The sequence below is a fragment of the Bidens hawaiensis genome, unplaced genomic scaffold (assembly GCF_021521415.1).
Source record: "Bidens hawaiensis isolate Kalapana, Puna unplaced genomic scaffold, B.hawaiensis_p1.1 tig00032476_1, whole genome shotgun sequence".
In the NCBI taxonomy this organism is placed as follows: Eukaryota; Viridiplantae; Streptophyta; class Magnoliopsida; order Asterales; family Asteraceae; genus Bidens; species Bidens hawaiensis.
The window spans coordinates 173,342-190,086 of record NW_027505254.1 but is presented as its reverse complement, the minus strand read 5'-3'; the positions used below and the strand labels follow the sequence as shown (position 1 = coordinate 190,086).

At 41.1% G+C, this 16,745-nt stretch overlaps 1 protein-coding gene across 1 annotated transcript; it reads right to left on the bottom strand.

Moving 5' to 3' along the window:
* Positions 1–1,094: 1,094 nt before the first annotated feature.
* LOC143611897 (transcription factor HHO6-like) lies at positions 1,095–12,380 on the bottom strand. The gene is made up of 5 exons (XM_077086003.1): positions 11,966–12,380; positions 2,120–2,340; positions 1,654–2,044; positions 1,423–1,499; positions 1,095–1,320 (listed from the first exon to the last, which is right to left on the bottom strand). The coding sequence occupies exons 1-5, from the start codon at positions 12,186–12,188 to the stop codon at positions 1,102–1,104; spliced, it is 1,131 nt and encodes a 376-aa protein (XP_076942118.1). The 5' UTR covers positions 12,189–12,380; the 3' UTR covers positions 1,095–1,101.
* Between the last annotated feature and the right edge of the window lie 4,365 nt (positions 12,381–16,745).

Genomic DNA, 16,745 nt, shown 5'->3' with positions numbered 1-16,745 from the left:
GCAAAATTTCATCAATCTTTATGTATAAGTTATTTTTTTTTCAGGTTGTCTATTTTATATTTAAACTCACCTATATATATGAAGAGGTAGGTCTCAGCAGAGCTCAGTTGGACCCGCAAGACTCAACTCGAAGAGGGACGTCTGCGCGGTTGGACCCGCAAGACTCACCTTAAAGAGGGACGTCTGCGCAAAGACCAACTGGATCCGCAGGACCCGCCACGCTCAGAGAGATGACGACCTTACGCGCAGTACGCAAGCTATTCCCGCAGGAAAAGCCTCCCAATGGTGACATACCCCGCCTGTTCCCGCAGCTGCGGATACTAGCCATCAGGGAAGGCTACCCGCACTAATAGCAAGGCTACACGCACAAGGCACTAACTCTCAAATAATTCAGTAATGTCACCTGAAGAAGGAATGAGCAAGCCGGGAATACTCCCGCCCAAATGAGCCAGTCCGTACGCTTCTGGAGGATCTTTTGTACTATACCTGCCAAGGTATGGACAAAATAGACAAGATCTGACCAAAGCAGCGACAGCTCACTGACAACAGTACGACGAACAACACGCTCTAGTACTTAATGTCACTATCAGCCGCTGCCTACTCACCAACCCTTGTCGTGGCACGTACATAGCCTGCAGTTGGTGGAAAAGGAATAGTACACAGCCGGCCATGTCACTATCAGCCGCTGCCTACCCACCAACCACCAGCATGGCACGTGCGTAGCCCACAGTTGGTAGAAAATGAATATTATACAGCTGGCTGTACCTGCTTGGAAACCTACCTTCGGCTATAAATACTCCAACACCTTGGAACAGTATCATTATCTTATATCTTCATATATTATCTGATATCTGCTCTAGCTATTTCTCTTAATATACACTTATATTAGAGCAATCTAGTCTGATTCTCACGCCGGAGGGTGGTCACAAGGAGGTACCCCCCCCTTCTCAGTGACGAGCTCACGGTGTCTGTTTTGCAGGTCATCAGAAGAATAACCATCTTGCCGGACCTAACCCTCGTGGGAAACATCTACTTACCCGGGGTCGATTAGTGTTTCTTCAATATAATTAACCAACTATTTCTCAAAAAAAAATCAAGATTTTATACAACTTTCCAGCAATAATTCTCAGATTTAGCATCTTCTCCATCATCCATGCTGTCATCGCCAGTCGTGGTGGTGGTGCCCGTAAGAAACGGGCCATCAGGAGAACTTGACTGCTCTTGTGGCGGCATCCACAAGCCGCCGCCCATAGCACTGCCAGTTTGATTTGCAGACGTGTTGTTAGAAGACGGAAGTCTTCGCGTATGAAGCCTGTATTTCTACAATTTACAGACAAAAAGATTAGCATATGTTTAATATTGTTTCCACAAATTAACCTGATAAAGTTAAAAACTTTATGTAAATTGAACATTAAAACTCACTTGCAGATGACTTTTAACTTCATCATTAGTAAGACCTTCAACTTGCATAAATTCTCTAATTTGTTTAGGGGTTGCAGCTGCAAACATTCAAACAATCCATGCTTTAGAATGATGATCAAAATTAGTGTGCAGAGATTAAATAAATATGTTGTAAACATAATCACGAAATACAAAGATAATCAAAACTCTATATCAATCAGTTAAAAAGATGTTAAATTTTGAAGGGCTAACCTTGTGAACCGCCAAGTTGCTGCAACGCGTTGACAAATCGTCTATGCAACTCAGTTGACCAACATCTTCTTTGTTTTCTAGACGCTTGGTGCTGAGTCGGTTGACCATGAGGTGCGCCGGTTTGTTGATCATTCGGTGCAAAACAAGGGGTCAATTTGGTATTGGGACTAGTTTTGGCGAGTAAATTGTTTCCCCTCACAGAATTCTTGATTCCGATTCCTGGAGTAATAAGAGAAAGCCCGGGAATCGGTAACTCCTCCCTATCTTTCTCTATCGGCGCACCCACCATTGTAAACCCAAAACATCCTTTCAAAGGGATAAAAGATCTTGCAGGGTTTGTAAACGGTTGACCCGGGCCAACTGTCACTAGATCATCTTGCTCAACACCTCTCTGCAGGAATATTATTATTATTATTATCATATCAAACATTAGAATCTAAACACACATTTGCTTGTTTGATTATACCTTTTTGGTTGAATCCGGTTTCTGATTCTGGGTTTGATCCGTGTTCAGATTCCAAAGCTGTGTAGAGCTCAACCAATTCTTCTTATTATCTCCACCACCCATCATATCCACTTTTGTATCTTCATCACAACTCTTTTTAAGCGGTATAAACTCTTCAGACACCGGTTCAGAATTCGACAATTTCTTAAACACCATTGCCTCCTCTTTCAATGCAATAATAGCTGAAAAAACAATTCATAACACAAATTAATCAATACTTAAAATTACAATAACCCAATCTCTAAATTCACCTCAGCTAGGCATTTCATCAAACACTTGGTATGCACAAGCTAAACTGTCACACCCGGCCCTGAGCGGCGGAAACAGCCGGGCGCGCGCGAGTGGGGATTGATAATTAAGCACGGGCCATTGCAAACATTCAAAGATTTTCATTGCGCATGAAAAGTTTAATACAAATACATTACATTGTTTAAAATTACATAAAAACATCCAAGTATAAAACTGTTGAAGATTTCCACGCCATATCCCCTTTGCGCGGCGGGTACAACCACGCGCATCGAAGGGATAGAACTAAAATCTTCCAAAAAGCTAGTTTTAGATGTTCAGCGTGAGGTGCTCTAAGTGTGACTCCATGCGCTACCTAGTTATCTCCTGAAAGACACGTAAAAATATTTTAATCAGTATAAACTGAGTGAGTTCACAAGTTTTAGTAACTTGATAAATCGTATTGCATCATAATCTTGATACGAATCATTCTGAAACATAGTTCTGATAGCATTATTAAACACATGCTTGGTAAAACATAGTTATATCAACATATTCTGATAAAATCGTTCCGCGGGTTACGCGCGAACATTTCTGGGAACTGTGCTCGTCCATGCAAAGTGGCGCTGCCACTACGAGCTAAAATAAGTAATATCGTCCCGCGGTTTACGCGTGGACATTTCTGAAAAACTGTGCTCGTCTGTGTAAGTGGCGCTGCCACTACGAGCGAATAATACTGTAATACCGTCCCGCGGGTTACGCGCGGACGTTGTGCCGGAAAACAAGGCGCTCGTCCATGCAAAGAGGTGCGACCCCTACGAGCGGGCTCAAACCCATAGTACTGCCCCATGACCATACTAGGCACTCGTCCATGCAAAGAGGTGCGACCCCTACGAGTGGGTGGATCAAACCAGCAGTCCCTACCCTTAGAGTTCCAATGGTAAAGTGATCACTTACTCGAGTTCTAGCGCACATACATTGAAAACCTTAGATAACCGTTTGCATTGCTCATCATGAAACATAACTTAAACACATAATCGCTTTCATAGCTTGTAAGTATACCATGATAAAACATTATTTAAGTACGTGTCCCTCGCCCCGAAAGCAGTTTAAAACAGTGAACACAGTGAAAATAGGGGCTGTGAGACTCACCTGAGGTTCTTGTTAAGGGTTTAATCGAGATTCGGGTTTTCTTGGTGTTGGCCTCGGAATCGAAGGTCTAGAATACGATTAAATAACAAGAAATTAAGATCAAGATATAAGGGTTGGAAAGTAGATCTCAAGGTTATAATCTCGGCTTACCTAGTAACAGGAACGGAATTTGAAATCAAATAGATGCTTGGGAGATGATTCAGAGCAGATTTGCAGTTTTAAGAGAGAAGTTTGAAGTGTGTTGAGTGATAATTTTAGGTTACATATTTATAGGCAAACTCAATGGAACACAATCCCTTGATTTAGGGGATTGTAATCTTTTCATATCTAGGTGTGATAATGATAAAGTATGGAAAGTATTATTATTTATTCAAAAGTGGAGGAGTGGGTAAAAGATTCTGATTTTCGCAGGACATGCAGGTCTGTGGTTGGTGAAAGTAGGGTGGCTGATAGTTGACTGTTCATGCTACAGTGTGCTTTTGCCAGTGCACAGTAAAAAGTAGAAATTTTCTGAAACACGTTACTGTTTTCTTTTGGGCGGGAATAATCCCTTTATTCTGAAGAATACTGTGTTTTGTGCGTGTATCCTTGCGCGTACAGCCTTATGCGTGTAGGATTCTGCGTGTAGAATGTTTCTTTGCTGCGGGTAGGTACGTAACCTTCTCGCAGTTAGGGACATTTGAGTTTCATTTGTAGATTCTCCAGGTGGTTTTGGTATTTCAACATAGTGATCAGTCATGTTGAAGTCAATTCCATCCTGGAGCTTCAGACAAACTAGCTCTCAACGTTCCCGCCATGCGGGTAGGTTAGTTCCCTTCCGCACGCGCATAAACGATGTAGGATGCACCCGCCTTAGCATCATGCGGGATGGTCAACCCATAGACAACATAACGTTTAAGTTACATGAAAACATAAGGCCAAAACGTTCACGCATGGCGCATATAACATATGCTCACGCTGGTTCTTAACATGGTGCGCTCGCGCAGGGCGCACATAACACATGCACGCGCTGACTAACATGGCGCGCTCGCGCAGGGCAAACATAAATGTCCGCGCTGATTCTAACATATTCTCGCGCCGGGCGCACATAATGTGCCCGCGCTGATTCTTAACATAGCGCGCTCGCGCAGGGCGCACATAACAAATGCACGCGCTGACTAACATGGCGCGCATAATATTTACAATCACCTAATTATTAGGTTGATTACTTAGTTTAAGGGGTTGGGAATTTACCGGGTGTCACATTCTCCCCTCGTTAAACGAATTTCGTCCCGAAATTTAGGAGACGTTGCTGGCAGAAGCCATATTCTGAAAGAGGTGTGGGTATTTTATGCGCATCTGATCTTCTCTTTCCCAAGTGAATTCAGGCCCACGCCTTGAGTTCCATTGAACTTTTACCAACTTGATTCTGCTTCTGCGCAACCTTTGTTCTTTCCAATCGGTTACTGCTATAGGCTCTTCTACGAAGTGCAGCTGTTTGTCAATATGAATTTCTTCCACCGGTAAAATCAACGTTTCGTCAGATAAACATTTCTTGAGGTTGGATACATGAAACGTATCATGAACTCCACTGAGTTCGGCGGGTAGACGGAGTTTATAAGCAACTGGACCGATCCTCTCCAGGATCTCAAATGGTCCAATGTAGCGCGGATTTAGCTTTCCTCGCTTACCGAAACGGGGGACTCCCTTCCATGGAGAGACTTTCAAAAGTACTTTATCCCCTACTTGAAACTCCAACGGTTTCCTTCTCATATCAGCATAACTTTTCTGTCTGTCGCGTGCTGCCTTAAGGCGATCCCTTATCTGAAAAATCTTGTCTGTTGTTTCTTGGATCACTTCTGGACCAGTCATTTGCTTGTCGCCCACTTCAGCCCAACACAGTGGGGATCTACACTTGCGCCCATATAAAGCTTCGAACGGCGCAGCCTTAATGCTTGTGTGATAACTGTTATTGTAAGAAAATTCAACCAACGGGAGGTGGGTATCCCAACTACCTCCAAAATCGATCGCGCACGCGCGCAGCATATCTTCCAATGTCTGGATCGTTCGTTCGCTTTGTCCATCCGTTTGGGGGTGATAAGCCGTACTCATGTCCAGTCGAGTACCTAACCCCTCTTGTAATGATCTCCAAAACCTTGAGGTGAACCGACTATCTCTATCAGAAATGATGGACACTGGGACTCCATGTTTTGAAACTACTTCTCGAATATATAGTCGGGCTAACCTTTCCATTTTAACAGTTTCTTTAATCGGCAGGAAGTGTGCTGACTTAGTTAGCCGATCCACAATAACCCATATTGTGTCATAACCCCCAGGTGTCCTTGGTAGTTTGGTGATGAAGTCCATAGAGATTTGTTCCCACTTCCACATGGGAATTTCTGGCTGTTGAAGCAACCCTGATGGTTTCTGATATTCAGCCTTTACTTTTGAACACGTCAGGCACTTACTGACATACGTCGCGATGGCGCCTTTAAGATTGGGCCACCAATACAACATTTTAACATCTTGGTACATCTTGTCTGCGCCAGGATGTACGGAATACCGCGTCTTGTGAGCTTCGTTCAAGACCTGTTCGCGCAATCCTCCCTTGAGAGGGACCCATATGCGGTTAGCGAAATATAGATTGCCGTTCTCCTTAAGTTCCAAATTCTTAACCATGCCCCCAAGGCATTCGTTTTTAACAAACTCTGGTTTCAAGGCTTCTTGCTGAGCTTCTCGGATGCGAGTAGAGAGATCTGCGTGAATGGTCAACCTTAGAGCCTTGACTCGTAGCGTTTTTATTCGCTCCTTCCTACTTAGCGCGTCTGCCACCACATTCGCCTTTCCAGGGTGGTATTTTATTTCACAATCATAATCGTTCAACAATTCAACCCATCTTCGTTGCCTCATGTTTAAATCCTTTTGATCAAATATATGTTGAAGGCTCTTGTGATCCGTAAAGATTATACACTTTGTACCATAGAGGTAATGGCGCCAAATCTTTAGCGCGAAGACAACCGCTCCAAGTTCCAGATCATGCGTTGTGTAATTCTTCTCATTGGTCTTAAGTTGGCGCGAGGCATACGCTATGACTTTGTCTCGCTGCATAAGGACACATCCGAGTCCTTGATGTGAAGCGTCGCAGTAAACGACGATGTCATCTGTCCCCTCGGGCAGAGATAGAATTGGCGCACTACATAACTTCTGCTTCAACATTTGAAACGCTGCTTCCTGGTTTTCGCCCCAAACAAACATCCTGTCTTTCTGAGTTAGCGCGGTCAGAGGTAGAGCTATCTTGGAGAAGTTCTCAATGAAGCGTCGATAGTAGCCAGCTAGTCCTAGGAATTGCCTCACCTCAGTTGGGGTTTTTGGCGCTTCCCAGTTTTCGATGGCCTTGACTTTGGAAGGATCAACGTGAATTCCTTTCTCGTTTACAACGTGACCGAGAAAGTGAACTTCTCTAAGCCAAAACTCGCACTTGGAAAACTTCGCATACAACTTTTCTTTCCTTAACAATTCCAAAATCAATCTCAGGTGTTGCTCATGCTCGGCCTTGGTCCGAGAGTAAATCAGAATATCATCTATAAACACAATCACAAACTTGTCCAAGTATGGTTTGCACACGCGGTTCATCAGATCCATGAATATAGCCGGCGCATTAGTTAGCCCGAAAGGCATCACTAAGAACTCATAATGGCCATATCTAGTTCGGAAGGCTGTCTTTGGCGCGTCTTCCTCATGGACCCTAAGTTGGTGGTATCCTGACCGTAGATCTATCTTCGAATAATAACTGGATCCCTGCAACTGGTCAAATAAGTCGTCAATCCTCGGTAAAGGGTACCGATTCTTGACTGTCAGCTTGTTCAGCTCCCTGTAGTCAATACACATCCGGAAGGAACCATCCTTCTTCTTTACAAACAGTACTGGAGCTCCCCAAGGTGAGAAACTTGGGCGAATGAAACCCTTATCCAATAGTTCCTGTAACTGATTGGATAGTTCTTGCATCTCAGATGGAGCTAATCGATAAGGCGCTCGTGCTACTGGCGCAGCTCCTGGGACCAAATCGATGCGAAATTCGACTTGTCGCGGCGGCGGTAATCCGGGCAGATCTTCAGGAAAAACTTCTGGAAATTCGCGCACTACTGGTAAGTCTTCAATTCTTCGCTCATCTTTCTTTTCTACTACATGCGCCAGGAAGGCGTAGCACCCTTTCCTTAGGCACTTACGCGCCTTTAGGCACGAAATCAGTTTCGTCGCAACTCCCTTTCTTTCCCCTTGAATCATCAAAGTTTCTCCGTTCAACAGTGGGATCCGAACCTGTTTCTCATGACAAATAACCTCTGCGAGATTCTCGACTAACCAATCCATACCTACCACAATGTCAAAACTTCCCAAATCTATAGGCAACAAGTTAATATTGAACTCGTGACCTCCCATGAATAAAACACATTGCTCAGCCCTTTCGCTCGCGCACAACTGCCTACCATTGGCCAGTTCTATAGTATAAGGTATGTCTAGCCTACTGGTTGCTAGACCTAAGGAGTTTTTAAACTCAGCAGATATAAAACTTAGATCAGCGCCAGTATCAAATAAGACAGATGCAAAATGGCCGTTAAGCAAAAACGTACCGGTTACCACATTCGGCTCTTCTTTAGCTTCGCCTGCGCCGATCACAAAAGCTCTCCCGCGAGCTTGGTTTCCCTTTTGCGGGCAATCCCGGCTAAAATGCCCTGGCTTCCCGCATGCGTAGCAGTTGTCGCTTGCTCCAGCTTCTCTGACACGGCAATTCATCGTCTTGTGCCCTGGTCTGCCACATTTGGCGCACGTGACGCTCGCGCACTCACCATCGTGGTGGTACTTGCATTTGTTGCACCATGGGCGAGGCCCGCTGTATCCTTTCCTTGACGACTCCGCGGCTTGGATCGCGTAAGTCCTTACGCTCTCCTGCTTCTTGAACGGTGGCTGCTTGGAGTCGGACCCTCGGTGGTGAGAGTTCCATTTCCTTTTGGAGTCAGAGGTTCGCTGCTCGCTTCCGCGCGTAGTCAACATACCCGCACGGACCGTATCCCTTGTAAGGGTGATGGCCCGCGCAACCGCCTCATCGAAGGTTGGAGGCGCTGCGGCGTTGAGCGGAACCCTAACAACAGGAGGCAATCCAAAGATATACCTCTCGACCTTCTTTTCCTCTGTGTTTGCCATATCTGGCACCAACTGACAAAGCTCGTTGAACCGGTTGTTGTAGGCGTCGATATCCGTTCCTACCATAGTGTGGTTCCAGAATTCTTGTTGCAGACTCTGAATCTCTGCGCGTGAGCAGAACTTTCTCATCAACATTTCCTTCAGTTCCTCCCAGGTCTTGTGGAGAGCAACTTCTCGCCCCAATGTTTTCACTTGAAGCTTCCACCAAGATGAAGCTGCTTCTTGGAACATGCAGGTCGCATAAAGGACCTTCTGGTTCTCACTACATCCGCTAATGGAGAGAACTGTCTCCATCTTGTCAATCCAATTGTAGAGCCCAATGGCTCCTTCAGTGCCTTTGAATGACCAAGGCTTACAGGCCATGAATGTCTTGTAGGAGCATCCTTTGTCCAAGGCTCCTGATTCGGGTTCTGGGGTCTCATTCTGACGACCCTGACTAGATTCGGCCTTGCTGGCCTCATGTGTCGCAATCGCCTGCGCGATTATTTCCGCGAGTTCCTCGGGTGTCATGGAAATTCCTTTGGCTTTAGTTGGAGGCATTCTCGCTTTAAAAGAGAATGGAAATATATCAAACTTAGCGCATGTACTCTGAGCACATAATGTTATCATAGACACTGTGTGACCCGTGTTCCTAAGTGTGTGTATAGTTTCTTTTGAAAATATTTTCTTTGAAAAGTATTTCATGCGATTCCCCAATCGGTTATAGTCTAGGTTAAAACTTCTTTTCCTAGTTCGCTATAACCAGTGCTCTGATACCAATCTGTCACACCCGGCCCTGAGCGGCGGAAACAGCCGGGCGCGCGCGAGTGGGGATTGATAATTAAGCACGGGCCATTGCAAACATTCAAAGATTTTCATTGCGCATGAAAAGTTTAATACAAATACATTACATTGTTTAAAATTACATAAAAACATCCAAGTATAAAACTGTTGAAGATTTCCACGCCATATCCCCTTTGCGCGGCGGGTACAACCACGCGCATCGAAGGGATAGAACTAAAATCTTCCAAAAAGCTAGTTTTAGATGTTCAGCGTGAGGTGCTCTAAGTGTGACTCCATGCGCTACCTAGTTATCTCCTGAAAGACACGTAAAAATATTTTAATCAGTATAAACTGAGTGAGTTCACAAGTTTTAGTAACTTGATAAATCGTATTGCATCATAATCTTGATACGAATCATTCTGAAACATAGTTCTGATAGCATTATTAAACACATGCTTGGTAAAACATAGTTATATCAACATATTCTGATAAAATCGTTCCGCGGGTTACGCGCGAACATTTCTGGGAACTGTGCTCGTCCATGCAAAGTGGCGCTGCCACTACGAGCTAAAATAAGTAATATCGTCCCGCGGTTTACGCGTGGACATTTCTGAAAAACTGTGCTCGTCTGTGTAAGTGGCGCTGCCACTACGAGCGAATAATACTGTAATACCGTCCCGCGGGTTACGCGCGGACGTTGTGCCGGAAAACAAGGCGCTCGTCCATGCAAAGAGGTGCGACCCCTACGAGCGGGCTCAAACCCATAGTACTGCCCCATGACCATACTAGGCACTCGTCCATGCAAAGAGGTGCGACCCCTACGAGTGGGTGGATCAAACCAGCAGTCCCTACCCTTAGAGTTCCAATGGTAAAGTGATCACTTACTCGAGTTCTAGCGCACATACATTGAAAACCTTAGATAACCGTTTGCATTGCTCATCATGAAACATAACTTAAACACATAATCGCTTTCATAGCTTGTAAGTATACCATGATAAAACATTATTTAAGTACGTGTCCCTCGCCCCGAAAGCAGTTTAAAACAGTGAACACAGTGAAAATAGGGGCTGTGAGACTCACCTGAGGTTCTTGTTAAGGGTTTAATCGAGATTCGGGTTTTCTTGGTGTTGGCCTCGGAATCGAAGGTCTAGAATACGATTAAATAACAAGAAATTAAGATCAAGATATAAGGGTTGGAAAGTAGATCTCAAGGTTATAATCTCGGCTTACCTAGTAACAGGAACGGAATTTGAAATCAAATAGATGCTTGGGAGATGATTCAGAGCAGATTTGCAGTTTTAAGAGAGAAGTTTGAAGTGTGTTGAGTGATAATTTTAGGTTACATATTTATAGGCAAACTCAATGGAACACAATCCCTTGATTTAGGGGATTGTAATCTTTTCATATCTAGGTGTGATGATGATAAAGTATGGAAAGTATTATTATTTATTCAAAAGTGGAGGAGTGGGTAAAAGATTCTGATTTTCGCAGGACATGCAGGTCTGTGGTTGGTGAAAGTAGGGTGGCTGATAGTTGACTGTTCATGCTACAGTGTGCTTTTGCCAGTGCACAGTAAAAAGTAGAAATTTTCTGAAACACGTTACTGTTTTCTTTTGGGCGGGAATAATCCCTTTATTCTGAAGAATACTGTGTTTTGTGCGTGTATCCTTGCGCGTACAGCCTTATGCGTGTAGGATTCTGCGTGTAGAATGTTTCTTTGCTGCGGGTAGGTACGTAACCTTCTCGCAGTTAGGGACATTTGAGTTTCATTTGTAGATTCTCCAGGTGGTTTTGGTATTTCAACATAGTGATCAGTCATGTTGAAGTCAATTCCATCCTGGAGCTTCAGACAAACTAGCTCTCAAAGTTCCCGCCATGCGGGTAGGTTAGTTCCCTTCCGCACGCGCATAAACGATGTAGGATGCACCCGCCTTAGCATCATGCGGGATGGTCAACCCATAGACAACATAACGTTTAAGTTACATGAAAACATAAGGCCAAAACGTTCACGCATGGCGCATATAACATATGCTCACGCTGGTTCTTAACATGGTGCGCTCGCGCAGGGCGCACATAACACATGCACGCGCTGACTAACATGGCGCGCTCGCGCAGGGCAAACATAAATGTCCGCGCTGATTCTAACATATTCTCGCGCCGGGCGCACATAATGTGCCCGCGCTGATTCTTAACATAGCGCGCTCGCGCAGGGCGCACATAACAAATGCACGCGCTGACTAACATGGCGCGCATAATATTTACAATCACCTAATTATTAGGTTGATTACTTAGTTTAAGGGGTTGGGAATTTACCGGGTGTCACATAAACAAACACATTTTCATCACAAATTCAAATTCAAGAAATACCCAGATCACAAAATCGAAAAACAAACAAAACCCTGTAATTATATTCCCAATTGAATGACCGATCACGAGATATTAACAATTTACATCCACAAACAAAACCCTAGAAAAGAGAAAGAAACGAACCATCATTAATAAGAATCATGCAAAGAGGTGGTTCGCGTTTAAAGGCGTCAATTTTCCGCATTTCGGATTCCAATCGGGTGACGAAATCATCAAGCTTGAGAATCTTGTCAGACACGGTACCGATTCTGGAAACTTGACGGAGAAATTGAGCGATTGATTTGGGGATAAAAGTGGGTTTGAAATCGAGAGTAAGCTGATCAGGTGGTGGATTTAAGCTCCCCATGTTATTATTATTATTATTTGATTTGATTATCAATTGATGTTGATGATCAAAAGAAATGGGGAGTGAGGGTGTATGTATAGTTGTTGTAATTATATATATGCAGCAGGTAAATAATATTAATAATAATAATATTATGTGAAGAAGAAGAAAGAGAATGAATGAATGAATCTAGAGAGATGAAAGATTCTGAGTGGGCGTAATAATATTATCTTAGCCCACTACTATAACTACACTCACCGGGTTCTAAATTATTTCTAAAATACCGAAACTACCCTCACACCACTAACTCACAAACCTAAAAGATTGTGACATGTATATAGATAATATGTGGTTTCTTAACACTAAATTCATTGATGATAATGGTGTGTGAGTAGTGACGAAGCTTGGACATATACGTCTGGTGGAATTAGAGGGGGACGGGCACAAAATATTAGTCGGAAACGGGTAAATTTACATTATGTGTAAAAGGATTTCCGCCAAAAAAGGATAATTTTACACTACCGAGCATAAAAATGGAGGGGCCGAGCTCAAAATTTCGGTCGGAAACGGGTAAATTTACACTATGTATAAAAATTTTTGGCCGAAAAAGGATAAATTTACCCTGCCGAGCTCAAATTTTCGGTCGGAAACGAGTAAATTTACACTATGATAAAAATTTTCGGTTGAAAAACGACAAATTTACACCACTGAGCCAAAAAAACAGATGGGGACGGGGCCACCCCTAGCCCCAACTAGCTACGCCACTGGTTGTGAGGTGATTTGGTTCTTTCGACTGAGCACTGGTGTGAGTTAATACAAAGTATTTTGATTGGTTTTTATGTATTTGGTACTATTTTGATATCAGTAATGACTTTTTTTTGTTTAGCTAGTCGTCTTTATTGCATCAAATGTTGTGATGCGATTATACTTGGCAGTGGATTTGGCGATGGCACTTTGCTTGGTAATCTTCGAAGTTATTGCTCCACTATTCATTGTGAATAGGAATCCCATTTGTGATCGAAAATCATCTCGGTTAATTTGAAAGTTGGTATCATTATAATACCTTATACTGACTTGTTCTTCAACTCCATCATGTATCAAGAGCATGTCTTTAGTTGTTCTCGAGTAGCTAAGGATATTATTAGCTGTACCTAGATTGTGTTGTTATCTACTCGCAATGCTAAAAGCACACAATACATAAGGTCTAGTGCAACACATCATACATCAGGCGAGAAAGTTTCCTCATAATCGGTTCATTGAGATTGAGTAAACCCTTTCACAACAGGCCTTGCCTTAAAGGTGTACACATTTCCCTCTGTCAGTTTTCCTCTTAAAACCCTATATATTTCATACAGCCCGACTTCATGGGGGGTAAATCAAACTGATTCCCATACTTAAAATTCACATCTCTCAGGCTCATGTCGATCTCTCCATGAAGGTTATGTGTTACAATTAATTTTTGAATCACATATGGTTCAGGTACAATGATACCTTGTTTTTTATGGTTTCAACCTTAGGTATAGTTATTTGTGGTTTTTGAATTTCCCCAAGATCCATAATATTTTATTTCGACCCTATAAAAAGAAATTCCTTTTCCAAGAATGCCGTCTAAGTTTAATGAAAACCTTGTATTCAGTCAAATGTTAGAAATAATAACCCCTTGTTTCTTTAAGGTAACCGACAAAAACCGTCATTTCGCATGTGGGATCTAATTTTTTTTGCACCTTACATTTAATGTAAACGACACAAACCTAAACCTTTAAGTAGGACAATTTAGGACTCTCCCCATGCCATATCTCATTCGGCGTTTCGTCTACTTTCTTGGTTATATCCATAACATATAATAATTTGAGCAACAATTTTAACAACGTAAATCCGGAAGGAGTGAGACAAATTCATACGATTCATCATAAACAAAATCATATCCAATAAGGTTCCACTTCCCCTTCATAAACTTAACTATGTAGTGATGTTTCTAATGGAGTGAGTCGTAAAATGATACAACATTTCTTTAAACGTTCATTGAATCTGTAGCTTAGATATTCGCCACATCAATTAGATCGAGTGACTTTTTTTATTTACCGGTTTAAATTTGTACTTCATGTAACACCCCACTTATATATATATATATATATATATATATATATATATATATATATATAATTATTTTGAATATTTAATATTCCAAAAAAAAGTATTTAAAATTATGCAAAAACCTTGTGATTTTGACAAACCATTAAAAATGGTTAGACTCATGTTAGTGATCAATACATGAAGCAGATTACTGAATCATGATATACAAATTTGTAATATTATGTTTACAAGACTATGATCTCAATGAATTATTGTTTATAAAATCTTAAATAACATAATACTAATATTAAATATATTTTTTCTCTGTGCAAAATGTGTGTTAAAAACATAAATTTTGGGGTTAGTCCAATTTTAGCAAATTTTATGTTTAAATGTCGATTGGTGAAATATAAGTGTGTACCAATCGTTGTACCAGTAAAAAGATAATTTTACCCCTCATTTGAGGGATATGGTTGATGGAGTTAGCCTAAGTGGATAAAGCTGCAAACAAGTTTAAACGTTAATGGTTCATTTTCCAAAAGATCTATTTTGGGCTGAAAGGGCTATGAGAAGTAAACCACGGGGGCCAAAAATAGCAATTTACTCTATATTTAAATCATTTCAAAAAATAGTAATTCATATTCACTCTTGCGTGTTAGAATATTTAACACTTTAAATATTCTTTTTGTACGTTGCTTGGGACGTAACTCTTTGGACCATACATTATCAGTAGCATTTCTTCACGATGTTTCAAGTGTTTTAAGTTTATTCATCATTTGTGTATGCAATAAGAAAGATTAGTATTTAGAAATCATTGTAACACAATGTGGTTTGTTCAATGTGTTTAGGCTGTTTTTCAGAGCTAGTTTCTTATGTCATATGGACTAGAATACTAGAATACTTGATACCCCCACTCTACACACCGGAGTTTTGTTGATAAAAAGATTGTATTAATCAATATAATAGTAAGATAATGTGAAAAAGTGTATTCAGCCCCCTTACATACACTCAAAACATAGCAATTGTAAAATGGACCAACAAGTTATTATATTCAAGTGACTTAAAACCTTCAAAACACAAAGAATACATGTTAATATGATATGAACAATGTGTATACACTATGGTCCACTAAAAATGGATGATGAATAAGCTCTAGGTGTGCACGAAGAAGTTTTAGGGCATGTTTGAGATTGAGTTTGAAAAATGCTTATTGGCTTATGTGTTTTTTCAAAAAGTCATTTTGAAAAGCCAGGATTTGGGGCTTTTAGAAAACTGTTTTTTAACCCTTTCAAAAAGCTAAAATAAGAAAGTTTTTGTGATTGCCAAACACATTCAAACTTTTTTGCCTTTTGAAAACACCAATAAGCCAATAAGCATTTTCCAAACTCAATCTTTGACTGTTTTCTTTAAGATTTACGGGCCGTACCCTTAATATGAACACTTAAATGAAACTACATTCCAAAAAGCTAATATAGGTTCTTCTTTTGTAATCGTCACAAATCACAATGAGTGTTCCTAATGGCCTGTTGTTGGTGATATATTACTTTAATCTGGGTCATATATATAGTCTAACGACGTTGAAATTATGTTGTCAAATCATATGTACATAAGTCCTTTACAAAAGAGAAAATGAATCTAGTGAATGGAACCTAATTCTCATCCAAACGTGAATGAAGACATGATAAGGATTGCAACGTCATAATGTCAATTTGTAAGGGCTAAATGTGAGATTCCAAAGTGCTTTCTCTACCGCTAAAGTGACCGTTTATTTATAAGATAGAAACCTTTACATGTCATTCTTGATTTATCATTCAAAGAGTAATGTGATATTATATTTTATCTTATTTTTTATTGGGTCAAGATATTCTACAAATGGTAACAAAAATGAGAAGTGTGAGAAGTCATAAATAATTAACATGTGTCAAGTGGGGATCAAAAGAAAAAATGTATAGAAGTAATTGTATACATTTTCTCTCTCCACATGCAAGGCACATGTTAATACCCTCATAGTTTTAGAACGTTTATAACTTTTTGGTATGATATTTATTTTAAAAAAAAAGTTCATCATAATAACAAACGTTTTTTTATCTTTAATATGAGTATGATTTTTGTTATATAAAATTTAAAACAAAAATCACGTCATTGTGTCTTTTTTCATCATTGTGTCTTTTCGCACACCATTGTGTCATTTCGCTTATCATTGTGTCTTTTTTCGTCATTGTGTCTTTTCGCACACCATTGTGTCTTTTCGCACACTATAGTGTCTTTTCGCTTATCATTGTGTCTTTTTTCGCCATTGTGTTTTTTCGCACACCATTGTGTCTTTTCGTTTATCATTGTGTCTTTTTTCGTCATTGTGTTTTTTCACACACCATTGTGTCTTTTCGCACACAATTGTGTCTTTTCGCTTATCATTGTGTCTTTTTTCGTCATTGTGTTTTTTCACACACCATTGTGTCTTTTCGCACACAATTGTGTCTTTTCGCTTATCATTGTGTCTTTTTT

Bases quoted from the DNA above. Each gene is read 5' to 3' on its own strand.
- LOC143611897 (XM_077086003.1), bottom strand. From the start codon at position 12,188: ATGGGGAGCTTAAATCCACCACCTGATCAGCTTACTCTCGATTTCAAA. The intron at 2,045-2,119 runs GTATAATCAAAC...ATATTCCTGCAG, and splicing joins AACCGGATTCAACCAAAAAG to AGAGGTGTTGAGCAAGATGA. The intron at 1,321-1,422 runs GTGAGTTTTAAT...TGTAAATTGTAG, and splicing joins AAGTTAAAAGTCATCTGCAA to AAATACAGGCTTCATACGCG.